We start from the raw sequence: 27,235 nt of genomic DNA, 5'->3' as shown, positions 1-27,235 counted from the left end.
AGCCCGGGTGACATCGGTTAGCATTGTCATCCACATACTTCCTGCATTACTAGGCGTAACGTTTTCACTATATTTGCAGGCTTAGATCCTACATTGGACTCCGATAACGACTGGGGCATCGTAGTAGACAGGATGATGTTCATACTGGAAATGGGTTACCTCTCTTGAGGTCGTTGATCTCGCCCGACTCATCACAAACGGTGACAAAACAGGCGAGATGCCAAATATATGTCGCGATTACCACTAAAAACCACTAGCAAAGTAGCTCTAGAGGAGGTGAAGCGCAAGCGCAAGTGAATGAAGTATGTATGCCCTCCAGACTCGGATCCGTGACGGTCGATAAATTGAATATTGATGAAACTCTACTTCTTTCGGGGACAACTGTGGATCCTGACTGGACCGCTTCTATCTCCTGTACAAGTACCGGGCATCTTGCACAGGTTTTATCATCGCACACAGCCCATCATGCATCATGCCTCGTGCACGTACTATTTCCGCACTTCTAGGCGAATATCCTTGATTGAATGAATCCTCATTTGATCATCGGCGGCAACCTTTTGTGGGGTGATTCGAAGATTGCTGCACGTTTGGTTACATTTGCAATAACCTTGTTCCCAAATAACACACATGTACGGAAGGATATATACTTTGGCCATGGCACCAGGTTCCGATATACCATTGTTATCCCACAACCTCAACTATCAAAATATGAGCATATCCCGAATAAAGCACCATCCCCAGTACTACCTGCGTGACGGCAGCGTATCATTTCATGCACGTCTTCCTTTTTTGGTCGTGATGACGGTCCTGATAAGCTTATCGTCAACCAGGTCGCGGGCACCCTCTTTCGCGTACACAAGTATTTTTTTGAAAGAGAGTCCGAATACTTCCGTGAGGGGTTCGAAGAAGCCGGGCCACAGGAAGATGGTCATTCTGACCAGGCAGCGTTTCGACTTGATGACGTCAAGATCAGTGAGTTCGAGCGACTGTTGTGGGTATTCTACAACCCGTGAGTCCTCTTTCCCAACTCATATTTCTTTTACTGAGCGCTTGGAATCGAAGACAATATATGTACGATGAGCAGCCCAAGGACCACTGGACCACTATCCTTGACCTGGCCACACGATGGAGATTTCCAAGCGTTGTAGACCTGGCAGTCCGGCAGCTGCAAAAGCTCGACATGAAACCTGTCGAGCGAATTGTCACCTATGATAAGTACAACCTCGACAAATCGCTCCTCTTGCCCGCCTACATTCTTCTGTGTAAACAATCGAGTCGCTCTGTTGAGGATGGTGAGCAGCTCGGCATGCCCACCGTCCTCAGGATCAACGAGGCTCGTGAGTATGCACAGAGGTTTGCAGCCGAGCAAGGTTGCTCTAGTCCCACAAGCGCCGATGCCGAAGATGAAGAACTTGTCGAGATTCTGAGGGGCGTATTCGGTCTGAGCTCAGACTCACAAGCTACTTGAATGGTGGACACAGGATTAGGGGCTATTAGTGGATACTACGTAGTAATAGTATTGTACTTAGCTATCGGCGATGTTCGATGTCTCGCACAACGTGTAGGTAATTAATAGCGCTGAGTGAGCGCTGATCCTTTGTTTCGCCCACAAAGGCTCGACACGTGTTAGTGCGGCTCATCCAGAAGTTGTTAGATGTCGTTGTAGGCTCTCACGCTGCACAGGCTTGACTCTTTCTCTCTTGCCGCCATGAACGTCGCTGGTCCCTCACGACCACGTCTGGTCCCTGGTCCAAGAGAAAGAGACAACTATGAGGAGGATCTTACCCGTATGATCGCTCAACTCGAGCTTTCTGACGTGGAGAGATTGCAGACTTTATACCATAACAGAGTGCATCGAGGAGAAGGTCTCACTGACCGTGAAGTTGCTTTCGCACTGTTGATGCAGAACGCTCGAGAGCTTGCGGAGTTCAATGCTGATCGGGCACTTGCCCAGCAACTTCAAGAAGGAGATGGAGAGCCTGTTCCTGCACCTATGTAGGAACCCATACTGCGTAATCCACCAAAGCTAACACTGATAAGCAGGCCAGCAACAGTAGCACTACAGCGAGCTGCGGCGCCCCAACCCACCATTAGAAAGTATGCTTGCGAGTGTAATGCTACCCCTGAGAGTCCCTGACGAGAATCTCAGCACTACATCAAAAACACAAACATGGGGCCAATGGTTTGCCGCCATATTTTCGGCGCCCGTATCGAATGGTCAGACCCCACCGAACCCAGCTCAAGCGCCCACCATTGTTAGGCCGGCTCCTCCTCGGTGAGACATATTACCACCCATGATATTGTTACTGAAACTATCGTTACAAGGGCTACCGGTCATGACTGTGTGATCTGTCAGGATCCCATCTTCGGAGCAGAAGTTCGGGCACCATGTGGCCACTTTTATGATATCGGTTGCATCACCGACCTATTCCAGTCAGCAACACGCGACGAGAGCCTGTATCCCCCTCGATGTTGTCGCCAGAACATTACCCTCCCACAAGTTCGGCCTCACTTGACGCAGGCAGTCCTCGCCGAGTTTGAGCTCAAGGCTCAAGAATTTGGGACCATGAAGCGCGTTTATTGTGTTGCACCAACGTGCAGTCGTTTCCTCGGGCCATTATATGAGGGATTTTTCAACAAGGTCTTTACATGCACGTCACCTACCTGCACGACGACGACATGTGGAAAATGTCGCGGTAGATATGAAGGATTCACCCACAGCTGCACTCCTGATGCAGATGCTGAGCAAGTACTCATGCTAAGCCGCGCCTCGGGGTGGGCACGCTGTCCAGGCTGTGCTCAGATGATCGAGCTTAATATGGGGTGTTTCCACATGACCTGCCGATGCAGGACGGAGTTCTGCTATCTGTGTAAAGTACTCTGGAAGAACTGCAGGTGCCCGCAGTGGGATGAGGCCAGGCTGCTTGCTGCTGCAGAGCGTCGCGTGGATGCTCAGATGCCCGCCGCGCCGGTGCATCGCGCGCAGCCTGCTAATCCTCCCCGACAGGTCCCCGCAGTGCGCCAACCAGTGCCAGCTGCTGGTGCTGTTAGGATTCAGCACGCTAATCTACCCAGGCCGGCACCTGTGCCAGCGCTCAGACCAGTGCCAGTTGCCAATATTCGCCCTGCAAATCCTCCTCAACAGGTCCCTGTGCCAGCACCTAGAGCAGCACCAGTTGTCAATACCCGGCCTACGGCTCGCCGTGCTGAGGTACCTGCCCCAACACCTATTCCTGTTCCACCACGCCCCACGACTCTCCGTCCCGAGGCACCAGCACCAGCACCTCTTCCAGCACCCCCTTCCCTGCCAGGAACTCGCCGTGCTGAGGTGAATGCTCACGTTCCCGAATGGCAGGCGACATGGCGCCAGAGAGTGCTACAGGCGCAGCTCGCAGCCGCGCCGGACTCGGATAGGGACGCTGAGGTGAATGTTCACGTTCCCGAATGGCGCGCGACATGGCACCAGAGAGTGCCACAGGCGCAGCCCGCAGCCGCGCCGGACTCGGATAGGAACACTGTCAGACAGCGTATGATAATGGAGACCATGGAGCGTCTCAGAGTGGATCACGATTGTGACCACACAAACTGGAAGTTCCGGAGAGGGGGTGGACGTTGCGAGTCCTGTGAGATACATCTCCCACTATACCTCTTCGTAAGTCGTTTGCGTCGCCTTGCTTACATCGACACACTTTCTGATCTGATATCTGTTAGCGGTGTAAAGGGTGTGACATCCTCGCTTGTAACAGGTGTCGCCGAAATCGTCTGTGAAAAATAACCGAATCAAAACTCTCTCGATGCTTTGCTGATAACTCACAAGTGGCTTTCTGTGTAAATTACACATTGATCTTGGAACAAATTGCTCTCATGCACTGTATAAATCTGTAGGATAGAAAGCATGACCGTCTTCCTTAGCCTGTACCACAGTCTTAGAAAGGGAGATCATGTATTATCGCATATTGGCTGGTAGTCAAATTCAACGTTAGTGCCACGGCCCTGGCCAAATAGCATCATGAGTGGCGGAGCATCGTAGCAACACAGTAGCCATAATAGTAGCCAAAAGTACTGAATGCCGCACCTCGTAAGTAGACATACCCAGCCTGGGATTAGACGCTCAGACTATATGCTCGATAGAGAGAAGGCCCGCTCGTAGCGCAAACGTTATTTGGGTCAGAGGGTGTTGCCAAACAACTGCCCACAACTTTGTTGCCCAGAGTCCCCAGCTGACTCCAGACCACTACCAGTGCTCTAGCTAACGGTTATAACTTATGAACTACCCATTGTTGCTCCCATGAATCCACCAGAATTACAGGACAAGCAGAACTTATGGTCGTTCAATCACCGTACCCGAGTTCATTATACATTCGACTCCTCCGACTCTGAATCCGAGGCCGAAACTCGCTGTAACACCAATCTTCCCTCCGATGACACCAGACTCATTCAAGAGCTCGATATCTCCTCGCGGAACGAGACTGTGGAGTACAAGCCTAACCCATGGAGTATCGCACGTATCAATGCTGCTAGTCGTCCCCCGAATAAGGCACCCCCCAGCCAGGCGATCTCAGAGAACACACGGCAAAAATCACAACCACGGGCGCCACAGGGTCGAATCGTGGATGCATTCAAAGTTCAGGCAGAGCGCAAGCCGCCTCGTGAACCGCTTCCTTTGAAGACACTCAAGGTTCCAAAACCCAAGTCGAAAACGCCCCGGGCCTCTCAGGTGGACCAAGTTTGTTCACACATCCAGGGGATGAGCAGGGCTGAACTAGGGGGCTACTCGCAGCACAACAATGTATCGTTTAGCGCCAGGGATTCCCAAACTAGACCTTCGGACACACCGGTTATCTTGTCGTCAAATGCTCCCCAGGGGGACCTCCATGAACTGCGATTCCAGCCTCATCTGGGTGTCCTGACGCTATCTTGCATCCCAGGTAGTAAGCGCGCTAACATTCAGATGAGTCATGAAGCTCCCTTGCAACGAAGCGTAGCGCATATATCTACCCCCGACACGAGTCGGACGCCGCGATTGCGATACAACGTGCCTTTCGCGTCTATGTCATCCCCACTTACCAAGCACGATTATTCAATGAATGCTTCACACCGTCGACCAGAAGGTTATCAATCCTCCCCGCCAAGACCTTTTTATAGAAACATCGATACTCCTCCGAGATTGCTTCCGTGTAACCAATTCTCTTCGCATTCTCGCCGTGGTGAACGTCTTACTGGTAATCGTGAGTACACTAGCGCGCCTGTATAGCATATGATGCATGTTTTCTGCACTCCGCAGAGCGTTTTCAAGCGTTGTCTGCATTGCCTGTTCCCCAGGTTCCGGCGATGGAGCCATACCGCACAGGATCGCCTGCAATGGTTAAAGCAGAGCCTCCGTCGATGCCGCAGTGGCTAGCTTCCACTATTCATAGCTCCCTCAACTCTCCGCAAACTCAAGCAGAATTTGTTGAAAGAGCTTCAAGCCCGGTGCGATACCATAACGCTCCCGAGTCTAGGAAGCGTCCCTACCAATCGCCAATGTCGTCTCCACTGCCCCAACGCGCCCAAAAGTGTACGCCGAAACGTAATGTTGCGGACTCGTCAATTTCACGCGGTGTTCACCATATTTCTGCATACGCTTTCGATGACGATCCTGACGCTAACTGGAGCACGGTCATGAAACCCGAGAAGAAAAAGAGCAAGAAGTTCAAGCCCGGTAACGATCAGTCATCGAGACCATTCGGCCTCCGTCTCCCTGGTATAACTTTCGGGAATTCAAAGGACCGGGGTACAGGCGTAACACAGCCAGAGAAGAGGCATGACACTCGGACAAAGAGACGTGTTACCACGTACCTCCCACCGCCACCACCGCAGCGCACCGTAGCACCAATTGAAAACCCACAAGAACACTACGCCCCCGACGATGACGCGTTCCCTCCCGGGTTTACGCCGGCTGCTCAGCCACCACAAGAGAGCGGTCGCGTATCTCCTCTACTACAAACTGACTCTGATGATTTGACATTGGTGGATGAGGTGGGCGAGCAAGTGATCACATTTGATGTTGGAGAGGTAAAGGAACGGTATCCCAAAGTTCGCAAACTCATCAAAGAGGTGCGTATCTATCCTTGCTGCCCTTTCAAATGCCCTTGACCTTGCGTGGTAGCCCCTTGTCGCTGTTTTCCCCGCTTAGCTGATTTTGATTATGCACCTTGTAGCAGACTCGAGTTATGCTTCCGGAGCTGCTGGGTCTTCCGAGCTGTGGCATTGTATGGCGGGACGATGGTGTTGTAGGCGCGGACGACACTGAGAATAGAGAAATGAAGATAAGTGTTTGGCCTTTCGTCGGATGATTAGCGCGTGGGGGGCTATGACATTGTGTTGTTAGTGTTTACCATTCGATTGCAGAACAACAGACTCGCCTACAAAGAAGAATGTGACAATGCTACAGTTTATTCTTTGTTGGCATGTCCATGGGAGGACGAGGTGTATTAGCGTCTCTTCATATTACTTCACATGTTCATGTTTCACCTTGTTAGGTCCTGCAACACGAGCACGAATTTCCCACTAAATGTCGTCTTCATCGCTTATTCCTTTGTCCCCAACAATTCCCTTTCATCCTCGCGCATATCTGTACCTACCTTCTGAGCCACTCAGAACGGTATATAGGATGACATGTATCCTCTCAACCATATGTCAATTCACTCTATTTTGATCCAAAGAACTCGGAACGATTCCGGACGACTCCATTGCACATGCTCGTCTACTCAAAATACATCTACCTCTTCTCAATGCTTTTTAACTCGTCGAGTCTCGCTACACTCATCATAGCAGATTTACATCTCCTGGCTCGTCTGGCAATCACACACGTCTGCAGACACTGGCGTAAAGTCGCTCTGGAATGCCCTACTCTTTGGAGATTCATCCGTGCTTCCTCTCCTCGTTGCCAAACTAACATCATGCTTGGGAGGCCGAAGAACGCTCCTTTGGTCGTCACATACAAATCGAGTGCCCCTCTCTTTGGAGATTCATCTGTTCTTCCTCTCCTCGTTTAGTAGGCATCATGCTTGAGAGGTCGAAGAACGCCCCCCTGGTCGTGACATACAAATCCCCGGTCTCACTACAAGGTTGCTTGGAGCCAGTCCTTTCGCAACTGCCCCGAGTCAAAGTCCCCCAATTTCCCTCATTGCCATCGGATGTCGATCGCATCATCTACTTGTTATCATCGCAACCCGCGCCGTTGCTTGAAATTTTCGCAATTCTGCAACTTGAAGCACTGGGCGCACAGCGATCACACAACGAGGCTCATATCAAACACCATCTTTCCAGGAGAAGCACCTTGACTTCGGAGTGTTGAACTTAGGAAGTCTAGCTTACGCTGGACAACGCATATTTTCAGCGGGCTTCAAACTCTGAGTGTCAGAGGCACAACCTTCTTTCCTACTACCCTACCGGAGCTCTTGTCAGCTCTGAAATGTATACCTGTATTGGAACAGCTTGTGCTCGAGAGGCTGTCCATAATTTCCGAGGAACGAAACTCCTTGACAAAGTGTCACTAGCTTAGTTAAAAAGTATATTAGCGCTAGGTTCCACATCAATCCAAACTGCCGCGTTTCTCTTCGCGCAATTGACTAGCCATTCCCGTCGACACCAAGATCACTCTCCAACTCGCCAAAATTATCTAGAGGCCTTCAAGACTTTTCTGATCTGTTTTCGGCCATGGACAGGCATCCCGATTCCATGCGGCCATCAGTAAAGTCCAATTTTCTCACGGAGGTGACAAACTTCGGGGATTGGGCCACAGTTCGCACAGGTTCACAGTACACAGCGATACAGCGACTCCAGTTGAAATCCACACACAGATTTCAATATATATTATGGCCTGCAAAAACTCACAAGTCTCAAACACGCACCTAGTAGTAGTAGCCTGAGTACCAAGTGCACTAGTGTATCAATGTACCGGCACAAAACACATTTCAACATCAACCTTAGTAATAATATTTACCAGACCGGCAATTTGGCAAGTGGCACTGGAGCCTGTGATCGTGCACACTACTCTAGACAAAGATTAAAGTCTGTAAACCAGTACCTATTTCTAGGTCCTGGAATTTCTGTTGATTTAGCCCAGGAGTGTTTTCCTGATGTCCATCAAGATTTTACAGGCATTGCAGCGTTTCAAGAGTCAAGACCGCTAATACACATTTTACTCTTCAATATCACTGGCAATTTGTATCCGTCCCTCAGTCAGCCAGATGTCTCCTCTCTATGATTCCTCTTTGCCCTTGGGTGAGGCCCCAGGACCCAGGGGGAATGCATCTCATGTTCAGCGAAATGCTACAAGTCGTCATCAATAGTATGTGCCATCTATCTTCTTTCAGCATATTGTATTTCATCGTTGCACTGCCGTTTCGTTTCGCGACACGCTCAGCACCGGAATCCACTCGATGATACCCTCCCACCCTTAAATGAGAAGCCAAGCCAGCCAGAACACTCAGGATCCGGGAGATGCACACCTGGTTGGAGCACAATGCGTTGCCATCACTGGTATGTGCGATGTATCTCTATTTAACACGTATTTATGATGTTTCTCAAGCCATTCGTGCAACTGGTGTCATTTTTGGTCCCCGACGGATCCCTGTTGGTTTCCACATGATGGTGCATACCGATATGGCGAACAAGCAATACACCCACACACCTAGACCAGGATGTCGTTGAATGGAATGTACGCATATTTTGTAAGTCGTCCCCGTTTTTCCCGCAGATATCAAAATGCTCCGAGTCGTTTGAACTGGTCTCGTGGTCATGGAGAACTGTTTTGGACATCCGAGATCTCCGTTGGAGAATTACTGGATCGCGGTGAAAATTCACATTGTCAGTATTGTCTGTTGTGAATCGTGCCCGATAGATATTAACAAAATATTCCAGCCATCATCTTATAGCCAGAGGCAGGGGAAGTTGTACTTCGCTGTTCATGACAGTGGAGCAGCAAATGTTCTCATGAAGCTGACGGCAGATTTATTCTGGTTTTGCAGCTGGTCGGACCCGGATCGTACTCGGATAGGGTGTTCAGACGGCGGTGTTACAAGCTACCTCTTTGGACCCTAGTCTCCATAATATGAAGACGAATGAAGACAGACCATGATAACGCTATCCTGTTTTGCAAGAAAATACCGCAGTTCATCATCCATTAATATCGTACTCGGGTCGTGTTCGGATGGCTGTTCGTGAACCGAACTAGCTCAAATTTGGACCTAATCGACTTGGATAGGTACCATCCTGTTTTTAGGGAAGTGATGGCATTGTCAGGCAAGTTTGCAGCCAGTCGGATCCATATCCTTCCCGGATTCGGCCAGGACGATGGTGTTCGTAAAACGAGCAAGGTAGTCTCCCCTATACACAGCAATAGACGAATTAATCTTTATCGTACAACAAGGTGCTATAAATTATGTTTGTCCGCAGTATTTAAGTGCTTACTGATTGATATCCTTAAAGCAAGTTGTTCACGACCATGGGTTTGTTGCACTATGGCAGGGACATTTGGTTTGCCTTTAAGGACTACTGCTTCTTGGCGTCCTTGCCAGGCTCAACAGCGATATGTGTCTCATTTCTGATACTGCTGTCCCTCTATCTCCTACAAGTGTATCGGCAAAGACAACGAACGACACCCTTACGAGGACCTCCGAGCCCAAGTTGGTTGTTTGGCTTCGCCAAGACAGCGAATTCCACCGCTATCATCGCTCCACTGTACGAAAATTGGGCCAGAGAATACGGTCCAGTGTACAAGGTCCCGCACGTTATGGGACAGTCCAGGGTCATATTATGGGACCCGAGCGCGATTGCTCATTTATTCTCAAAAGATACCTGGTTGTATAACCAAACACCGTTTAACAAGATTGGCATTCGAACGACGGTATGTTCCTTTCCCTCTTGGTGCGACTATAAGATGACGGTGCTCTTCTGTGACTGATAGCTTGGAAGAGGAGTGTTGTGGGCCGATGGTGAAAGCCACAAAAGGTCGGAATGATGACCTTACAAGTCGCGCTGATTTAAATCTATGTCATCTTCTCTCATTCATCAGGCAGCGCAAGGTTCTCAACCCTGCATTTAGCGCAGGTGCTATTCGCAGATTGACGTCTATTTTCCAAGATGCCGCTCACAAGGTCGGTCATTCATCGTTCGTCCGTCGCTGTACTTGAAATCGGTGACAGACAATAATCGCTTGGGACGGTGAAATGGCATCGAACCAAGGAACTCATTGCGCTATAATTGATGCTGAACGATGGTATTTGTTTTCTCCTTTAAAGCTTCCTACCCAATTACTCAGACATGCATTATGCAGGATGAATTCGATCTCGTACGTATATGCATTCCTCTCCACCAGGCTGCTGTCTCATCCAGCACCCGCCACGTAGACTCGACAGTGCGGGCATAGGCGTCTTGTCCCATGACTTTGGCGCCCTCGATGGAAATGACTCCGAGGTCGTGAACGTCCTGAATGCATTTAGTTCATCTGCCAGTATTTCCTTCAACTTGGTCGCCCTGGCACAAAAGTTTCCTTCCATCCTGAAGCTCCCATTACCTCGCATGCAGTTCTCTCAGAGACTCAACTTTCTACTTGGCAAAATATGTCAGGAGATGATATCGCGGACCCGCAAGGAAAAAGAGGCTGGCGGCGCCGAGCAAGGTGACAAATCATGTTTGGGTTTGCTCTGTGAGTCCTGCCCTTCGTTTTCAAAATTGCAAACGCTACAATCACTGTGTAGTGAAAGCGGAGAGATCTGGTGAGAGCGCAGGACTGTCTCCACAAGAGGTGCTGGATGAGGTATACGAATCATAGAACTCTCTTGAACGATGTGACACTGATCTCCGTCTCCGCCAGGCAAAGGTTGTACTTGTTGCCGGCTTTGAGACCACTGCAGGTAACGTGCTTTTGTCTAGCAAAGGAACCACATACTCACTGTTCCTTGCATTTTTATCAGTCACCATGACAGTAAGTTTCAAACCGCCTGCTGCTCCAACCGAGTGTCTCAACCTTCACAGTGGGCTTTGATAGAACTTGCGAGGAATCAGGACATCCAGACGAAGCTTCGCAACGAATGTCTAGAATTCGGGTCAACCCCCTCATATGATGACTTCATGAACAAGCTTCCCTACTTAGATGCTGTAGTGAATGAAGTTCTTCGCCTTCACGCGCCAATCAAGGAAATCCCACGATCGGTGCGTATCCGATACAAATCCGATACAAACTACTCGAACTCAGTATCTTTGACAGGTTACGAAAGAAGACGTGATTCCGCTATGCGAACCCTTGTACACGGCTGCCGGTGACTATACTGACAGCGTATGCATTCCGAAAGGGACAGTGATCGTGGTCCCGCTCGCCGCAATCAATTGCTCAGTCAGAATGTGGGGCCCCGACGCAAAGGCGTTCAAGCCTTCCCGGTGGATCGATGAAGACGAGAGCAAGCGTGGTGCTACAGAATTGCTGCATGGCTATCGCCATATGACGACCTTTGGCGATGGTGCGCGGATGTGCCTGGGAAGGCTATTTGCGTTAACAGAGTTTAAGGTATGCGGTTGCACAAAAGTCTTAGTCACGATTTATTTTGACCCGGTTTGGTCTCATCCCAGGCCGTGCTGTTCGACCTTGTGCGAGAAATCGTGTTTGAGATGGTGGAGGGCCCTGAAGTGAAGGTTGTGGAGAGTTTGGGGACTTTTCCAAGACCGAAGGTGGTTGGGAGTGGTGAGGCTGGAGATGTGCCCCTCCGGGTGCGCCGTTATGAGGTTTGATTTCGGTCCGCAGCTACGTAATACTAATGTCAACGTTCTGCACGGAGCGCTAACGTCAAATCGTCGATCTTGGATAACCATATGTAATAGTATCGTACTAGATGCCTGCTAGAGTTCACGCATTTTTTGGGCACCGCTATGAATGCAATTCGGCTGCTTGTATCTTCCGAACACCACACTCTTCTGTTCCTGCTGATATGGCGGCTATCACTCGTTGGGACTGTAATATCCCCAATGTGAGGGTGCGAATCGCTGGAGGGATGTTGTGAATAAGGTCAAGGCCCTTTTCTCCTTTGCCCATGTGAGTGAGTCGGATCACGTTCGTTTTCTCGCTGCTCGTAATTTTGCTCCATGTAATCGCTCACCTACATATCTACAGCGGCTTTGGCGGTGACCTCGATAATAAGGGAACGCGTCAATACTAGTAAGTGGGTATGGCGATACCCCTCTAGCAGAAGTTCATCTATAATATTGGAGGAAACGGAAGCAATAAACGGTTAACAGATGATTCAAATTTCACGAGTAGGTCAGCCGGTGTCTCGTAGTCTTCGACTCACGAGACTGAGTTACATACACTCTTCATAGCACTCGTCTAATCCAAAACTTTTCGCGCCCTCATTCGATACCCGCTCAAAACCTGTTTCTTCACAAAACACCCTTAAATACTACCAGTATAACCTTGAGCCCCTTTACATTGCACCTCGCACAACCAGGCTCAATTTTCCAAACAAGAAGACTCAGAAATTCATAGCCACGAACTTGAAGTAGGATTTGACCTTGTCTTCGGAGTCGTGCGATCAAATCAAATTACGTCCGGGGCGGCCCGGGCCATTGAATCTCAAAGTTTGTCTCGCCCTGCAGCTCTCCAGCCACGCAGTCATCGTTCCTTACCTGTCGCGAATCTAAACAAGTTCGTGCTCGTACATTGATATATCTACATCTAATTGATTCATCGCGTCTCCCACAGTTGAGTCTGGCCATGGTCTACAGCTTCCGCGTCGTCCTCAAATCTCAGTTGTTCCTTGTTACAACTTCCGAAGACGCTTGGATCAGCGAGACCTTCGAGTCCCTCAAAACATTGCCTGTAGCACGTCGTATTTTGGGCACAATCTCATATAATCAATGCGACTACTACCAGCTCAGAAATCCCGTGCCAGTTCCTCGTGACCGAATCGCTGCCAGCATCATCCCAGAGTGCCTGGTTAGGAGCAATTGGCAAAAGGTGTCCCCTGAGGATTCCTTGTGGGTTCTGGCACAATCCGTATCAAGGAGTCATGTCTACATCGTGATTATTCCTGAGGAGGGCGAGTTACGTCAGCATATCCGTTGATCATTGATTAGCTCACGCATTCCCCCAGATGTGGCAACGGACAGAGCTATCTCACGTCTCATTACAATTCATAAAGAGATATTCAGCCGCTTGCAGATCAGGGTATCCATGCTACAAAGATGGACGATGGAGGATGTCACCCATAACATGGCAGGTGGCAGGTTGTACCCTCCCAACAATGAACGTCTAGTCGAACTCTCCGAAATAGAGGCATCATTGACACAGCGCCGTACCTACAACGTGAGAACTCCTTTTGCCGCATCTATAGCCCTTCGCTAATTCTTCCCAAGGTCCCGAGCGCCCCACAGAACAGGGATTATCAGAACGCTTGCCAATACACTGAACATTTTCACAACATCTTTGAGTCGACTCTGAACCAATCGGACGATGTGACCGACCTGGAATTCGTAGCCTTCTTCAATGTCCTTCGGTGCTTTGACGAGGACCCGAAACACATTAGCGCCGACTCATCCTGCCCCCTTAAGTCCAGCAACTTCATCGCGTATCTTATGGTCCCGCCTTTCTTTTCCCGCCACAGCAATCATATCGTATTGAAGCAGTAAGTGGGTTCACCTCATGTCACAGTTCAACTGATTATAATGAAATTTTTCAGGGAGATGCCTTGGAACTTTCCTATATTCATCGATACTCACGATAACCCCAACATTTGGTGCCAGTTTCACCCGAGGAGTGATTTCATGGTTTCGTCACCCTTGTTTGGTTGCCCGTTCCTCATATGCGAAGTGATTTCACAGAAAAAAGAAGATCGATACCGTATGCTGCTTCAAGGCATTACTGTCGTACGGGCCGGGCAGTTCCTGATGGTGGACGATGCACCAAAACCGTTTTTCGTTGTCGCGATTTACCTCTCTTCAAATTTAACTGCGGAAAGATACGTGATCACCCATACTACGGAAGAGAGAGGGGACCAAGAGGTGTGTCATGCTGTTTCGTCGTCCCATTTTTTTCTCGTGGAACGGTCAGGACCGCCAGGTATCCATTGCCCAGAAAGATTTTGACCTCACCACTGCAGATGGTGCGGTCACATTTCTTCGTGAGATGTACAACCTCGCCGCGATGCTTGAGGAATTGGCCAAGTATCTCGACGAACGCAAACAGGGTAGCCTTGTTAAAGTTCACCATGATGCTTCCAAGGTGATCTCCCTCACATCTAAGGTTAAGCAGGACAGGACGGGCGGCTCGACATTGGCCTCCGTAGTTGAGGATGATGCTGACGATGAGCCTCAAGATGATCTCGGCGTCTTTGGTACGGATGCTATCCAAGCTATTTTGAAGAAGATGAATTACAAGATCGACTTCATCCTTGCTGGGGTACGTGCCATCCATAACGTCTAGGAATATGATACTGAGGCTTTGCAAACTTCTTGTAGTATCCACTGATAGCTGCCGTGTCGAACGCTACTAGTACCCACGAGTCCGAGAACGGATACCTGAAGTTCGTGAAAGAAGGGGAGAAGGAAATTGAGATCTTGGAATACCTCACAGGAATCGATTCCCCTGCAAATCATACCATCTCGGGAGTTCGAATCTGGCCTGTGCGCGGTGGCAACGTCATATCGATGCCGGTGGCTGGCGGCTGGCTTACGTCGCTAACAAAACCCAGTGCACATTTGTGGTCTGTGGCTAAACAGCTGTTCGAAGCGGTCGACTTCATGCACCAGCACGGCGTGGCGCACATGGATCTGAAGCCAAATAACATCCTGGTCCCCATCAACGGCGGCCGTCTGACTGTCATCGACTTCAACAGGTCCTTGCGAGTCAAGGGTGTCGAACATAAGTTTCGTGGCATCGCGGGCACTCCTGAATATATCGCCCCTGAGGTAGCCGCTGGTAAAGGCATCTTCAGTGCGATCCGGGCGGACTTGTGGTCCTGTGGAAAGACATTAGAGGAGCTGTGCAACAAGTGTCGCCCATCCACGGACCGCAATACCCTCCTCGAAATTTCGTGGCAACTTATGGATGAAGATCCGAAAAAGCGACCGATGATGACAGAGGTGTTGGACAGGCTGACCCGTTGTACGGTTGATACTGCCACCCAACCAGGTTCTTCAAGGTAATATGAATCTGAATTCTTATTTTGCGGGCATGCATTTACCTGTCGTGAGCAGTTTCTCTGTTGCTCCATAGGAAGTAAAGGTATGAATTCAACCTGAATGTCGCACGCATACCATGTAAACCCAGTCATGTTTCAATGTTGTCATACCATATTGTTGAGAGTGTTGGACGACAACATCGACTTTGTAGCGTAGCCTTGTGTCCGAGTTTACAATTGGCTCTTACGAAATGTGGGACGGACGGCCATATGTTGTCGACCTGCGGAAAGTTCGCGATGGTGGTGGTGGGGAAAACGAGATCGGTTCCGACCCATTCGCGCAGGCAAAACTGCAATACCGCAAGGTTATGCAGGACTCGTGGGCTGAGATCGCGAAGAGTGATCGTACTGGATGTCCTCTAGCGTTCGCGCATTTTGGGCAACACTATGGATACAATTTGGCTCCTCGTACTTTCCACACATCACACCCTTCTGTTGCTCAGGCTGATCTGGCGGCTTTCACTCGTTGGGACTTCAATTTTTTTTTGGATGGGATGGTGCGAATTGCTGGAGAGATGTCGGTCAAGTTCTTTTCCCCTTTGCCCGTGTGCGTGAGTGGGACCACTTTCGTTTTCTCGGTACTTGTAATTTTGCTCTATGTTTTGACAATCTTGGCAAACTCGGCCTTCTGCTTTGACGATGACTTCAATAAGAAGGGGACGCGCCAACAAGTGGGTATGAAGATACTGACCAGCTCTCCCTAGCAGAAGTTCATTCATAATAGGTTGATAGGCGAGTTTGGATTCATCATCATGACGGAGGTGTGTCATCACTGTCATGAACACCGTGATTGAAGACGAGATTGTCAATCTAGCGTTTTGAAATTTTCCAAGAGGCGGAACGTTATTGTGTTTAATGGACGCCTTCAAGAAAATAATGCACGGGAGAGAGTATGATCCCTTCCTGCGAATGATCTGCTTTCGCTTTCAGCGCTGGTCACTTTAAATCACTCACTTTCTAGTCTTATCAACTGTTACAACCTTGGAACGTGTGTTCGGCACGATGCACGCCTTGCATCCTGTCTATTCATCAAACATAATCATTCTTTGCTCATTTCGTTGCGGCGATGGTGGTAATACAAAATGCTACAGATTTTTGCTGACGTGGGCGCTCTACGTTGGCTGCAATCGTTTAAAGGTGGCCACGGACGGTCTTGGGCTCATAACTGAAAGGTATCGTTAATCTCATCTCGAATGACCAAGGAAGCAAAACACGCACGGCTCCTCCAGGGACAAGATCTCCTCCGGTGTGAGCTCGATTCCCTTGATAATACTCTGCTGCAATCTCTCTAGAGAGCTGATACCCACGATAGGGCTCGACACCTTTGTTGCGACCCAGGCCAACGCAATCTGACTCATGCTGCAATTTTTCTTCTTGGCAAGCTCTTCGACGCGGTTGATAATGGCCACGTCCCCATCGGTCAGCGCCCTCTCGAAAGGGGTTCCCTTGGTAGTGCTGAGGCGTGCTGTCTCCGTGCCAACGGGACGTGCGAGAATACCAGCAGCTAGAGGAGCCCAGGGAATGACACCGATACCGTTGTAGTTGCAATAAGCAAGCATCTCGCGTTCCTAAACGTGACGTTAAACTAGAGAGCGAATTTCGTATTTTTTGGGACACACCTCCTCGCGGTAGAGTAGCGAATACTCATCCTGCATGCTGACAAACTTTGTCCAACCGTAACGAGCGGCCGTGTCATTCAACATGGCAAATTGCCAGCAGCGCATGGAGCTAGCACCTATGTAACGGACTTTCCCGCTTTGCACGAGGTCGTGAAGTGCCTTCATGGTCTCCTCAGGGGTGACTGAAGGGTCGAAGCGGTGGATCTGCAGGAGATCGATGTATGGGGTCTCGAGACGAGCGAGGGACGCGTCTACAGCGTTGAAGATTGCAGCGCGAGACAGGCCAGATTGGTTAACGTACTCGGGCAGCTGCTCGAGGCCGGGCCTGTAGGCTATCTGCCTGGAAGGGTCAGTGGAAACAACACCATAGCACTTGGTAGCGATTATGATCTGGGGGCGAGGAATGTTGTACTATGAAGTTCATACCATCAAACTTGAGATATCATCGATTAAGGACATCTGTAAGGCACACCTTTTTGATGAACTTGGCGATGAGAACCTCTGATTTGCCGTTTGAGTAAATATTGGCGGTGTCGATGGTGTTGATGCCAAGGTCCCAAGCAGCCTTCATGAGTTCGATAGCAGGCTCCTCGTCAAGGACCCAAGACTGTAATATGTTTAAGATGCAGTGAATGAAAAAAGATATCATCGCGTACAGCCCATTTGGACGTTCCAAAGCTCATCGCACCAAGCTATGAAGAATTAGCGCCGTGCACTAGCAATTAGTGTTTCGCAACTCACAATTGGCACAGAGACTTTGAGACCGGTCTTGCCAAGGGAGCGGTACTGAGCGGCGTTAGACATGGCGTTGGAGATGTAAGTGATAATGTGGTTGTTGGTCCAACCCCTGTGTATTTAAACAGCTTACCGATCCTGTTTCTCACTGACAAAATGGGCATGGCAAATATGTATACCATATCATATTGAGGAAAATCCCGAAATAGTCACTGATTATCGGTGTCGAGTCATCACTGGCTTCGATTTTTGATGGCATGATGAAAAATGTATGTACGATTCTATGAATTGCAAGTAGTCATCAATTCCGTTAGCGCTTCAAGCTTCAAGTGGAGGCTAGCTTCTCTTGGCCAGCACGACATTTGCGCACCGTCGTGGCAGTCATGTTCCGATGGCATCGTGCACCTGGAACAAAGTGAGACCATCTCATACGTTGAGCATGATATGAATTACAAGGAGCTGGACCTCCTTGCCCGAGAGGATTGAATTCTTTTACAAGCACTGGACGCACATGACGGATGATGAAGATGCCAAAAATATGGAGCCGACGACCGATGTAATGGAGACTCTGGAAAGAGCCACTCGTATTCCTTTTGATGACCTCTCCTTCACACCTGGTCCTGTCAGGGTGTATAAAAGGCACTGGTGCAATACTGGTGAGTCTGAAATATCATTGGGAAAGACCACTTATACTTATTTCAACGCGTGAGCCAAGCGTGAGCAACATCTTGCTTTCAGGCTGACTCAGCTACAAACTCCGCCAAACCTCCTCTCAGCCTCGCCCCTTGCCTAAGGTCCCCTACTCCAGCGTATGTGGTCTGTCTAGGAAGGGCTATGTCTGACGAATGCTCGTGTGATTATGTGCACGGGGTTGTCAATAGGCTGCTCAAACATCGAGGATTTACACATGCAAATTAGCTGGCTTCATCCTAGTGTGCCAGCCGAACTTGCCACAAGTCGACGTTCCCACCGGGTTCAATGCTTGGATCGGAACGATTCCTCTCCCAGAAGAGAGACTCGCGCGAAGTGGACATTGATCAAGGACGGTGATTTTATCGCGTTTGAGGAATGCTCAGATGTAGATATCAGCTACGGAGGAGTGAGTTTCCCAACATACCTCGATTGTCTACATCGATTCTGAACGTCTCTTAGAGTCCATCTACTTACAGGGTCGTCATAGGGTCATCACTGTAGTGGTTGATGGGTTAACTGTCACACAAGGGTGATGTGACAGCTTTGCGTATTTTTATAGACTGAACTCTTTGCCGGAGCAGTGACTCTTCCTCCTCCTTGGTCGCGTTGCCAGCACCGGTTGTCTTAAAGAGACCGGAGTGACATTTCCAACAGGAACGTCACCGACTACATGGCCGCCTGGCGAAATGGCATCGCGTCTGACTACGATAACAACGGGAATCAGGAGATTGCAGGTTCGACCCCTGCGGTGGTCATTTTGGTCCTGACCACAATTGTCCCTTTTTCCACCCTGCATGCCAACCAGTAGTAGGTCCAGTACCTACACCCGAGCTTTGACTCCCGAGGCCCGAGCACCGAGCCCTTATTCGCGGATCAGTCGAATTACGATGACGAAATAGTTCTCAAGTTCTGAACCCCTGAGAATCTTGTCAAGGTGAGCCATGGTGAAACTTAAACACTGCCTCAGTAACCCCTTTCGTCTGCACTACCATCCCCTGACCATCACGCTCGCGACTGGTATGCAAGGATCCACTGCTTCACACATGCAGGTTAATTGTCGTCGACAATCCAGAACTGTCGGCCCAAATCGGGTTGAGCTGTTTCCTATACCTCCTTCAACTACACCATCATTTTCAGAGCACGATGCAGCGTCATATGAAACCTAGCGCCCGAGACGACCCGATGTGGAATTTCAATAGATCGCCTTCGTAGCAAAGAGATAGAGTCAAGAACACCACCACGAAACGTAGTAGGCAGACTGTTAGACATGTTTAGATGACTATCGAATTCGCACTTATATATTTCCTCAGACTATACATGTAACACGCGTTCCGGTTTTTCGAACTGCCATATTGTTCGCTGAACTGGTCTACTGGCCTGGTCGATTGTAGGCTGAAGTTTTCCACCTTTTCACTACTGCGGACTTCGCCCTGTTTTGGGCAAATCGTACAAGGACGGTTTAAAGCAGGCAATCTGGTCATTATGCATGAGGTAGTGCCATCGCTGAGCTGAGCTCAGATGAAAGTGAGTCGACGTGGCAAATGCGCTAGTAGATCTGCCAATCATAAGTATTCATGAGCGCGCTGCTGCATCATATCGATGAGTAATTGTCGAGGCATCCATTGCACGAAAGCAAATGAATTTACAAAATATGCTACATCTGCTGTGAATCGTGTATATATAGAATTCCGGTGGTAGAGATTATCATAAGTGTTTCAAAGAGACTCGACGAGAAGCTCATATGCGGCCATATTGTCCACCCCTCCGTTGATTTGCAGACTGACGCGCAATTTCCGTCGTTCAAACGCAGACTGGTTCCAGACGGTAATGAGTGTCTGAACCTCATCTCTAGGGCTTCTCGTGAACTGAGAGTCGTATACTACTCCAGGCGCTCTTGCCCCAAATATACCACGAACGGGGAGTGCTGCTATGGGAACGCGAGAACCCACTGCGCTGAGTCCCTGACCCGCAAGACGAGCAGATATCTCAAGGTCCTCCAGGAAGCGCGTCCAGTCTGCCTGTTGAATCCCATGTTTCTCAAGTAGACCCGAGGGATAAAGAATGCGGAAACCGTCTGCGAGGTGATTGCCAGCGCAGGGAATTCTGAATGGAGGGAAATCGTTGGATTTTACTCTCAGAGGTGACGGAGTGGAGAAGCAGTCGGGTGGAGGATCCAAGGGCTTGCGAAGAAGAACAGATGGATGTTGAGTGGAGAGATCAATAAAGTGAGGCTCCCATATGGGCGGTGCTGGGAAAGAAGTAGTGCCAGACTGGGTGTATGGCGGGGGAAGATCTTCAGGCTCACTGGCAGTTGACATGATTTGTATTGTATCAAGAGATAACAACGTTGTTTAAAGTTTTACCCTAGCCTTGTTGTGGTGATCACGTGCATGGCGTGGTGTCCTAGCGTGGATTAATTGCGCTGCTTATTACGCGCTTGAACAACCCACTCACTCATGCAAAAATCATTGTCTTCCAGCTTGCAATGCGACCTCTAACTCTTCATGTATCTGCACTCAACGATCTCGAGTACAACTTATACACATCATCTCTCAATGACCTCGCCGTTTCACCTGACTCTACCACCGTCCACGACGATGCCCACTTTGAAGCAATGTCCGTTGGCGTCCGCGAAGTCAGAGCATGGCTGCGAGGCAGATATCCTCATCTACCAGCTGCTGATATTGACAAGGTTCGGCCATTTCTTCGCTTTCTTGATGTCCTAACCGTGCGCGTTCCCTCCCGCAGATCTTGAAACTCTTCTACCCAAACCTGCTCCATACAGATTATCTCACTGGCGGCCAGTTTTTTGCTGCACTAAGGCTTGTCCTTCACGCCGTGTCAGGTAAACGCGTTGATAGAACTCTCGCGTTTGTGCAAGGTGTGTGCTACAGCCTCTCAAGCTCCATCTCATCCTTTGGCCATCACTGACCAGCTTGCCTTGCAGCCCACCCAATCCCAGAAGTTCTTGAACGATCAAGATCAACTTCTCCTTCCAAGCGTCAAGTCCACGCTCCACCTGTTCATCCCGGCCGACCTAAACAATATGCCACATCCTCCAACTCTTCCTCCCCAGACACGAATCCCTTTCGCAAATCACTCGAGTCTGATACGCAGCAGTCTTTATCCTCTGTTCCGGATCAATGCGACACCCCTCCTGTCATTCCCTGTCGTCCGCCACAGAAGATCAGCCATAATCCGTTCTTGATGCGTGACAAAGCAAATGGGACAGACGCTGTCATCACATCACCCGAGCGGCGCAAGGATGGCAAAATTCCACCGCTTCCTCCTCGAAAACCAGCACCCTTGGTTGCTCAAGCACGTCGCACATCATCAGCCCAGCCTCTAGGCGCGCCTGGTCTGGCAGCATTTCATCCTTCTCACAATATTAAACCAAGTCACATCATGAGTCCCCTAATGAAACAATCACTGGAGGCTAGCAAGCACGGTCAGAACATGAAGCGTGTTGAAGAACAGCTAGATCGTGAGCGAGTTCTACAGGTGCTCAAGACGACGTCATCCGGCTCGTCGGCGAGCAGCAGGCCACGCAGCCTAAGTCCCACAAAGCAGCTCCGCAAAGGATTCGGGAGTCGTTCGTCTGGATCTGAAGACACGTGTCCTGCACCTCCACTTCCCCGCCGACGAATACCCAGCTCTCCATCATCAACGTCAAGTTCCCTGCCGTCCATCGACCAAGTGGCAAGCGCTAGCTTAAACACCCAGTCCTCACATACGCCCACCCTATTCCGCCCACCAATTCCCAGCAGAGAATCCACGCTTCCAATTACGACACCAGACAGCTCGTCCCAACTACCCGCGCCACCGACTCACCCAGATCGTAGACCCACAAACGACACAGCAGAGTCCACCACCTCCACCTCCACGCGTCCAACACGGTCCAAGTCATTGCACCACACTGCAACGCCCCCACTTCCCCCTCCTCGGCGCAAGCGTCCCGAGAGCATCCAACTCACTACAGCGTCAAGCACATCGGAGCTCCCCTCGTCCGCATTTCCCTCGCACACACGAACATCCTCATCCTCATACCACGGCCTATCTCGTCATATCTCCCTCACGAGAGACCGCGACGCCACCGACGCCTCGCCGATGTCGCACATCCAGAAGACTATCTCAAATTTCCAACTCAAAGCCCAGCCGAAACTGGATGCGGCGCGGTACAAAGCCGAGGCGGGTCTCAGTCGGCGGGGGTTCGTTCATCATTCGCATGTTGGTGCGCCTGGGAGATGGGTGGAGGAGGGTGAGCAGGGGTTGATGACGGGTACCCATCGGGAGGAGGAGGGCGACGACGGTGCTCATGTTGATCGCGATCCGTATACTGAGCCTCATTCTGACGACGAGCCGAGCTCAGGGGAAGACGCGGAGCAGATGAAGAGCTCTGCAGTACATCGCGACTTTCTGAAGGAAGCAGACAACCTCAAATGGCCAGCAGGCGAGGGGTGGCGACCGCTGTAGCCTGACAGACAAGTTGAGCGTGTGGTCATGTGAGAAGTCCATACTGATTGTATTATGCCCTGGGTCCGTATAGATACCTACGATAGGGTATTCACGAGTCATGATTCAGCAAGCAAGGGGGTAATCGTGCACTCATTACACTTGTCGTATCTATATCGTCAACTTGTCATATCTTCATATCTTCATCGGGTTTCGCATGTGATCTGTTATTACAAATGTTACTGTCACTCCGTGTTCTTCAGAACAAATCCGCATGCTTCAGGTGTCTGCGCAAGATCCCGTCGCGCACTGCCAGGTTGGTCCTTCATTTCAACAAGGTTGCGTTAACCACAGGGGAATACAAAGGCACACACCAGATATTAGCGTCACAGACATCGCCTTCGTGTCCTATCAAGCAAATGAAAGTTAACAGGACTTTCGGCCTGGAACAAGGGAAGAACCAACAGTGACGGACGTCGGGTATATATGACAAACCCGTGGCTCCGGAGAACAGTACCTCACCGTGTCTTTGAACTTTTGTCGTAGGTCTAGAGGCAAGTCGTTTAATCACGCTGAAAAGACCGCGACACAGCAAAGAAATATATTACATTTGACAACATCATTCGGCTCATTCGGCCGGTCGCCATAGCTGGGGAGAAAGCGCTTCACCATTATGCCGTGTCTGATTTTCTGCTCGAGAATGTCCATCTTGTTTAGAAAAAGGATAAGAACTGTCCGCGAGAGAAGCTTGGAGGAGCATATCGCCTTCCAGAGTATGAAGGAATCCTCTAGACGGTTGACACGGGGGTCTTCCAGAAGTCGCTCGTCGAAACAAGATATCGGTGCGAGAAATATGACCGCATTGACTTGATCGAAATACGGTAGCCACGCATGACGCTACATAGCAGACATCATCGGGGGTGAGCATGAATTGGAAAATCGGTGAAACACGGACTTGTGTGCGTGAACCGCCAACGTCAAAAATCTTCCATTTCGGAGCATCGGTCTCTGCATAAAACGGTATGTGTTCAGAGAACAAGGGCGAACTATCTCACGTTTCACACTTACCATCATCAATTATGAGTTCGTGTTCCTGGATGTCAAGCGTTCGTAATCGAGCGCGGAGGACATCTTCATCTGTTGGCTCGTAATCTCGTACCGATAATCGGTCGATTGCGTCCAAAAAGCTACGGGGAGATGGATTAAGAGAATGCGGGAATGGAATATTGAATAGGCTGACAAGCTGGCAGAATCCTCGAGCCGGGTTTTCCGTCTCCATAGCATATCTTGTATGTGGCTATCCCTCCATAGGGCCTTGATGTCATCTTTGCCATTCGCGATCACATCTGTGCTGTCAAGTAAAGTGGGAAGATCCTGCTGGAATGAACGTCTCGGGAACTCGGGACCTTGGGTTGTTTGAAGAAAGTTACGCCAAGTCCGAGAACGAACGAAGAATTCGGGTGATCCGCAGGGGGATAGTGTTGTTGGAGAGATTTGTTGTCGTGGTTGGAGATCTTCGGTGGCGCCGAGTAAGTGTTTTAAATTACTCTCCACCGCCTGCAGTGGACTGAGGCGAACTTTATATTGACGATAGTAATCGTCGAACTTGAATGCATCACCGTCGTCGGGGCGGTCTGGTTCTAGATCATCCATCTCCTGTGATAGGGCATCAAGGATGGTGTTTGCAGACCGAACGAGATTTAAGAGTATGACGGCTCGCCATGATGCTCGTTCCTCTATCCATTTATCTCGGGCAAACCGCATACGGAAATCTGGGACGCTCATTGAATGATGACGGAATCAGAAGGCAACGTAACCTACTCTTCAAGGTTGTTGATTTACCTGTTGTAAAGGCTGAGACCAGGGGAAGTTATGCGTTAGAGCTGAATGGACACACCACTTTCGCTCTGACCCAATAATAGGATCTTGACTAAACCCTCTTCCTTCTTTCTTACCGCTCGTTCAGCGCGAATTTCGTCGTCAATGAGATCACTTATTCTTTGAGCCTCAAGCTCCCGTTCTTCCCTTGCGGCTCGTTCGTGTGAAGATTCGTTCGGGGGTGGAGCGCTGATAACCGCTAACGGATCTGCAGCATCGTGATGGAAGACCACGCTGAAAGCCATGTTCAATGGCCGGGAGGGCCGGTAGAGGACGATTATGGGTATGGACAGCAATGAAGGATTTGTGCGATAACGACCCGCGCTTTATGACCAATCTGTGAGTGGCCCGAATGAGTCTCGTAAAAAAAGTGATCAGGGACGAGTCCTGATGAGCTTTTAGGCAAAATCTACCCAGCGAATTCGTAGCGCGGAAAATCGATCAAACATGAGAGTCCGAGGTATACCCTGTGCTAAATAATGGCGAAATCTGAATGATGGTAAATTCTGATACTATGGTCCAAATTTTGCTAAAACTAGAGCAGAGTCTGCGGTGATGAGACTTTGTTCGTCGGGCCCTATCCAAGCTGGCATATGATCGCGTCCTGAGAATGTCGTCAAAGAAACCAAATGTCTCCACTTGTTGAGAATTAAATCCCTTACAAAGCCAAGTGTGCCACTGTCATCCACGCCAAGATCAATTGTGAGAGAATAAAGATATCAATCATCATAGTACGAAGAGAGCACAAAAAAATATATGCATTAACATCCCTCACAACAGCGAATCTAATTTTGAAAGAACTTCGAGGACTCCAGCAATCAATTGAAACCCAAGGTCCTCCTCCCCGTTCATCTCCCGCTTCACCTCCTGCACAAGACCAAGCACACTCTCCCGTCCACTAGGCGCAGTATTTCCCATCCCAATCTTCACAGCTTCTCTCCTTCTGCCTCCCCCACTCCCTGACCCAGCTGTGGTAGACCCGAACGGCCAACAAGCAAACTCCGCCAGTACCTCGTCACATCTCTGAAAGGCAGCTTCCCTGTCTTCATATGTCAATCTGCCAAATGCATTGTCCAATACGCTGGCTGCATATGCTGCGCACACCAAACAAACAGCCCGTGTGACCCTGCATTGAGTTCCTTCTTTGTCCAAAGCGCTTGGTGGCACTGCAGATGTCGTCGCAGTAAGCAGCGATACCGCCCGTGTGACAATCGAATCCTTCGTCCGTACGTCCGCGACTGGGTGTGTCGCCATATCGAACAACAAGAAATTACGCTTCTCAGTACGCAGAACACCCTTATCCACCAATCCTTTCGCTAAGCGTTCGCGAACCTGCTTAAGTTGGTATCCAATTTTCATCACATTCCACGTCTCGCCTGTCGTGAATTCAGTCAGCTTCGCAATGAGGTAGACATCAATGCGGAAATGATGCCATAAAACACGCATAGAATTTTAGACGCACCGCTCAAAAGATCGACCCAGCCATTTATTGACATTCTGTCCGACTCCTGGCCCTTCATCATCTTCAACGCTTCATCAAGGATAGTTTCGCCCGTCTGTTTGTCGTCGATAACTTCTACCAGCCTGTCTGCGAGCGGACTCCGGCGTTGACCTGAATCCTTCACTAGAGCTATGCGGCGGCGAAGGGCGAGCTCGATGAGAATACACCCTCTAAGTGCATAGGATATACTGTCGTTCCAAAAGGAGAGATAACCCTGCAAAGAGCTGATGTCAGGCCGTGACCCATGGGCATGAATATCGTCCGGCTCAAGCAAAGCAAGGCACCTTCAATTGTGAGGTAATGTAAGCGGCATGTCAGGCCATGCTGCGGAGGCAGGGCAGCCTGGGAGAAAGTGCAGATGGCACACAAACGAAACAGCGCGCAGCAAAGGAAGTTTATGAGGTATAAAAGAGGTTCATGACATACATGTTTGTCTTTCAGACCGAGAAGGAGTACCTCTTCCATGATTGTCAGCCGAGGCATTCTTCCACCATAGCGACTGTCCTCCTCGACTTGATCGAGGTCGCGAGGATCACAGGCTATTTTACTTCCACCTTCAAAAGCTGAGCCTGCATGTGTTGCAACGGTTCCATTGGGGCTGGGACCATTTGGTGTCCAGCCAGGACTTGGGGCGTCATCTGAAGTTGAGGACGATGAAGGTCCACCTACCCGCCTGCGAGAAAGTCCACCTGCCGAGCTCATCGCATACCACGTTCAGTGTGAAAGATATACGGTTCCTGTTAAGGCGGTGTAATAGGGAGAGAGAACGGGGTGGGGAATGGTGAAAGTCAGAGCAGTGACCGTTTGACGTTGAAAGCTGTGTCACATTCCCCCGTTCGGCAATGCTCCTCAATATCATTTGTTCCTCAACCTAAAACTTTATGTTGTTCCAAACTCCTCTGAATTTTGGCGTCACCATCGAGTGATGCAGGTTCACCATGTGCTGCAGCCTGTACGCAATGACGGTATTGATATGTGATTTTCTTCTTGCAGAAATGTTCCGTCTCTGTCTTTAGCTAACTCGTAGTGATATGTTCTCAGGAAACGGCGTAAATTGGTATCTGATACTCTACGCTCAATCCTTGGGCCTGAGCAGCCGCAGCGCGCTTCTCAATGCTCAGCGCACAGCAACAATCTGACCG

At 49.7% G+C, this 27,235-nt stretch overlaps 11 protein-coding genes and 1 non-coding gene across 12 annotated transcripts; 8 read left to right on the top strand and 4 right to left on the bottom strand.

The window, feature by feature from the left end:
• Positions 1–654: 654 nt before the first annotated feature.
• On the top strand, positions 655–1,468 carry DEU56DRAFT_735645 (uncharacterized protein; the record flags this gene model as incomplete). The annotated part of the gene is made up of 3 exons (XM_041348464.1): positions 655–795; positions 831–1,009; positions 1,063–1,468. 3 exons carry the CDS (start codon positions 655–657, stop codon positions 1,466–1,468), a joined length of 726 nt encoding a protein of 241 aa, XP_041209052.1.
• A 188-nt stretch (positions 1,469–1,656) lies between these two features.
• Positions 1,657–4,167, top strand: DEU56DRAFT_323867 (uncharacterized protein). The gene is made up of 5 exons (XM_041345665.1): positions 1,657–1,995; positions 2,044–2,097; positions 2,150–2,275; positions 2,326–3,652; positions 3,712–4,167. Exons 1-5 carry the CDS (start codon positions 1,709–1,711, stop codon positions 3,766–3,768), a joined length of 1,851 nt encoding a protein of 616 aa, XP_041209051.1. The 5' UTR covers positions 1,657–1,708; the 3' UTR covers positions 3,769–4,167.
• Positions 4,168–4,288: 121 nt separating this feature from the next.
• On the top strand, positions 4,289–6,335 carry DEU56DRAFT_755552 (uncharacterized protein; the record flags this gene model as incomplete). The annotated part of the gene is made up of 4 exons (XM_041349921.1): positions 4,289–4,931; positions 5,146–5,228; positions 5,323–6,096; positions 6,201–6,335. The coding sequence occupies 4 exons, from the start codon at positions 4,289–4,291 to the stop codon at positions 6,333–6,335; spliced, it is 1,635 nt and encodes a 544-aa protein (XP_041209050.1).
• Positions 6,336–9,625: 3,290 nt separating this feature from the next.
• DEU56DRAFT_944014 (cytochrome P450) lies at positions 9,626–11,948 on the top strand (the record flags this gene model as incomplete). Its single annotated transcript, XM_041358971.1, has 10 exons — positions 9,626–9,892; positions 9,953–9,996; positions 10,061–10,142; positions 10,191–10,270; positions 10,395–10,693; positions 10,746–10,804; positions 10,862–10,901; positions 11,006–11,199; positions 11,255–11,551; positions 11,614–11,948. Coding segments are annotated over 10 exons (1,521 nt in total), but the record flags the coding sequence as incomplete, so codon positions are not given.
• A 565-nt stretch (positions 11,949–12,513) lies between these two features.
• DEU56DRAFT_800281 (uncharacterized protein) lies at positions 12,514–15,342 on the top strand. Its single transcript, XM_041353076.1, has 7 exons — positions 12,514–12,682; positions 12,740–13,076; positions 13,131–13,342; positions 13,393–13,661; positions 13,716–14,037; positions 14,096–14,434; positions 14,494–15,342. Exons 2-7 carry the CDS (start codon positions 12,752–12,754, stop codon positions 15,178–15,180), a joined length of 2,154 nt encoding a protein of 717 aa, XP_041209048.1. The 5' UTR covers positions 12,514–12,682; positions 12,740–12,751; the 3' UTR covers positions 15,181–15,342.
• A 933-nt stretch (positions 15,343–16,275) lies between these two features.
• Positions 16,276–17,638, bottom strand: DEU56DRAFT_972411 (NADP-dependent oxidoreductase domain-containing protein; the record flags this gene model as incomplete). The annotated part of the gene is made up of 6 exons (XM_041359486.1): positions 16,276–16,378; positions 16,432–16,783; positions 16,835–17,245; positions 17,307–17,441; positions 17,491–17,526; positions 17,576–17,638. The coding sequence occupies 6 exons, from the start codon at positions 17,636–17,638 to the stop codon at positions 16,347–16,349; spliced, it is 1,029 nt and encodes a 342-aa protein (XP_041209047.1). The 3' UTR covers positions 16,276–16,346.
• Positions 17,639–18,080: 442 nt separating this feature from the next.
• On the top strand, positions 18,081–19,070 carry DEU56DRAFT_755549 (uncharacterized protein; the record flags this gene model as incomplete). Its single annotated transcript, XM_041349920.1, has 4 exons — positions 18,081–18,225; positions 18,451–18,668; positions 18,739–18,791; positions 18,917–19,070. The coding sequence occupies 4 exons, from the start codon at positions 18,081–18,083 to the stop codon at positions 19,068–19,070; spliced, it is 570 nt and encodes a 189-aa protein (XP_041209046.1).
• Positions 18,935–19,017, top strand: DEU56DRAFT_t58. Its single transcript has one exon. It is a non-coding gene; the product is annotated as a tRNA-Arg (tRNA).
• Positions 19,071–19,850: 780 nt separating the features above from the next.
• Positions 19,851–20,601, bottom strand: DEU56DRAFT_800256 (uncharacterized protein). Its single transcript, XM_041353075.1, has one exon. It carries the CDS (start codon positions 20,578–20,580, stop codon positions 19,978–19,980), a length of 603 nt encoding a protein of 200 aa, XP_041209045.1. The 5' UTR covers positions 20,581–20,601; the 3' UTR covers positions 19,851–19,977.
• A 96-nt stretch (positions 20,602–20,697) lies between these two features.
• Positions 20,698–22,892, top strand: DEU56DRAFT_323502 (uncharacterized protein). Its single transcript, XM_041345664.1, has 4 exons — positions 20,698–20,954; positions 21,011–21,143; positions 21,210–22,747; positions 22,809–22,892. Exons 1-3 carry the CDS (start codon positions 20,748–20,750, stop codon positions 22,733–22,735), a joined length of 1,866 nt encoding a protein of 621 aa, XP_041209044.1. The 5' UTR covers positions 20,698–20,747; the 3' UTR covers positions 22,736–22,747; positions 22,809–22,892.
• Positions 22,855–24,837, bottom strand: DEU56DRAFT_944003 (guanine nucleotide binding protein, alpha subunit; the record flags this gene model as incomplete). Its single annotated transcript, XM_041358970.1, has 8 exons — positions 22,855–23,023; positions 23,089–23,122; positions 23,180–23,262; positions 23,323–23,611; positions 23,670–23,722; positions 23,783–23,901; positions 23,955–24,486; positions 24,612–24,837. 8 exons carry the CDS (start codon positions 24,835–24,837, stop codon positions 22,974–22,976), a joined length of 1,386 nt encoding a protein of 461 aa, XP_041209043.1. The 3' UTR covers positions 22,855–22,973.
• Positions 24,838–25,215: 378 nt separating this feature from the next.
• On the bottom strand, positions 25,216–26,942 carry DEU56DRAFT_800211 (Golgi phosphoprotein 3-domain-containing protein). Its single transcript, XM_041353074.1, has 3 exons — positions 26,520–26,942; positions 26,055–26,307; positions 25,216–25,968 (listed from the first exon to the last, which is right to left on the bottom strand). Exons 1-3 carry the CDS (start codon positions 26,793–26,795, stop codon positions 25,364–25,366), a joined length of 1,134 nt encoding a protein of 377 aa, XP_041209042.1. The 5' UTR covers positions 26,796–26,942; the 3' UTR covers positions 25,216–25,363.
• Positions 26,943–27,235: the final 293 nt, after the last annotated feature.

The sequence above is a fragment of the Suillus clintonianus genome, assembly GCF_016758775.1.
Source record: "Suillus clintonianus strain FC179 chromosome Unknown DEU56scaffold_30, whole genome shotgun sequence".
NCBI lineage: Eukaryota > Fungi > Basidiomycota > Agaricomycetes > Boletales > Suillaceae > Suillus > Suillus clintonianus.
The sequence above is the reverse complement of the archived record's forward strand: the minus strand, read 5'-3'. Positions and strand labels throughout refer to the sequence as shown.

Excerpts from the sequence above, each read along its gene's own strand:
- DEU56DRAFT_800256 (XM_041353075.1), bottom strand. The coding sequence starts at position 20,580 with ATGTCAACTGCCAGTGAGCCTGAAGATCTTCCCCCGCCATACACCCAG.
- DEU56DRAFT_800211 (XM_041353074.1), bottom strand. The coding sequence starts at position 26,795 with ATGAGCTCGGCAGGTGGACTTTCTCGCAGGCGGGTAGGTGGACCTTCA. Across the intron at positions 26,308-26,519 it reads TCGGTCTGAAAGACAAACAT|GGTTATCTCTCCTTTTGGAA; the intron begins GTATGTCATGAA and ends AGCTCTTTGCAG. Across the intron at positions 25,969-26,054 it reads CTGGGTCGATCTTTTGAGCG|GCGAGACGTGGAATGTGATG; the intron begins GTGCGTCTAAAA and ends AATTCACGACAG.
- DEU56DRAFT_800281 (XM_041353076.1), top strand. The coding sequence starts at position 12,752 with ATGGTCTACAGCTTCCGCGTCGTCCTCAAATCTCAGTTGTTCCTTGTT. Across the intron at positions 13,343-13,392 it reads CACAGCGCCGTACCTACAAC|GTCCCGAGCGCCCCACAGAA; the intron begins GTGAGAACTCCT and ends ATTCTTCCCAAG. Across the intron at positions 14,435-14,493 it reads TCGACTTCATCCTTGCTGGG|TATCCACTGATAGCTGCCGT; the intron begins GTACGTGCCATC and ends AACTTCTTGTAG.
- DEU56DRAFT_323867 (XM_041345665.1), top strand. The coding sequence starts at position 1,709 with ATGAACGTCGCTGGTCCCTCACGACCACGTCTGGTCCCTGGTCCAAGA. Across the intron at positions 1,996-2,043 it reads GAGCCTGTTCCTGCACCTAT|GCCAGCAACAGTAGCACTAC; the intron begins GTAGGAACCCAT and ends ACTGATAAGCAG. Across the intron at positions 2,098-2,149 it reads CCCCAACCCACCATTAGAAA|CACTACATCAAAAACACAAA; the intron begins GTATGCTTGCGA and ends CGAGAATCTCAG.
- DEU56DRAFT_323502 (XM_041345664.1), top strand. The coding sequence starts at position 20,748 with ATGCGACCTCTAACTCTTCATGTATCTGCACTCAACGATCTCGAGTAC. Across the intron at positions 20,955-21,010 it reads CAGCTGCTGATATTGACAAG|ATCTTGAAACTCTTCTACCC; the intron begins GTTCGGCCATTT and ends TCCCTCCCGCAG. Across the intron at positions 21,144-21,209 it reads AACTCTCGCGTTTGTGCAAG|CCCACCCAATCCCAGAAGTT; the intron begins GTGTGTGCTACA and ends CTTGCCTTGCAG.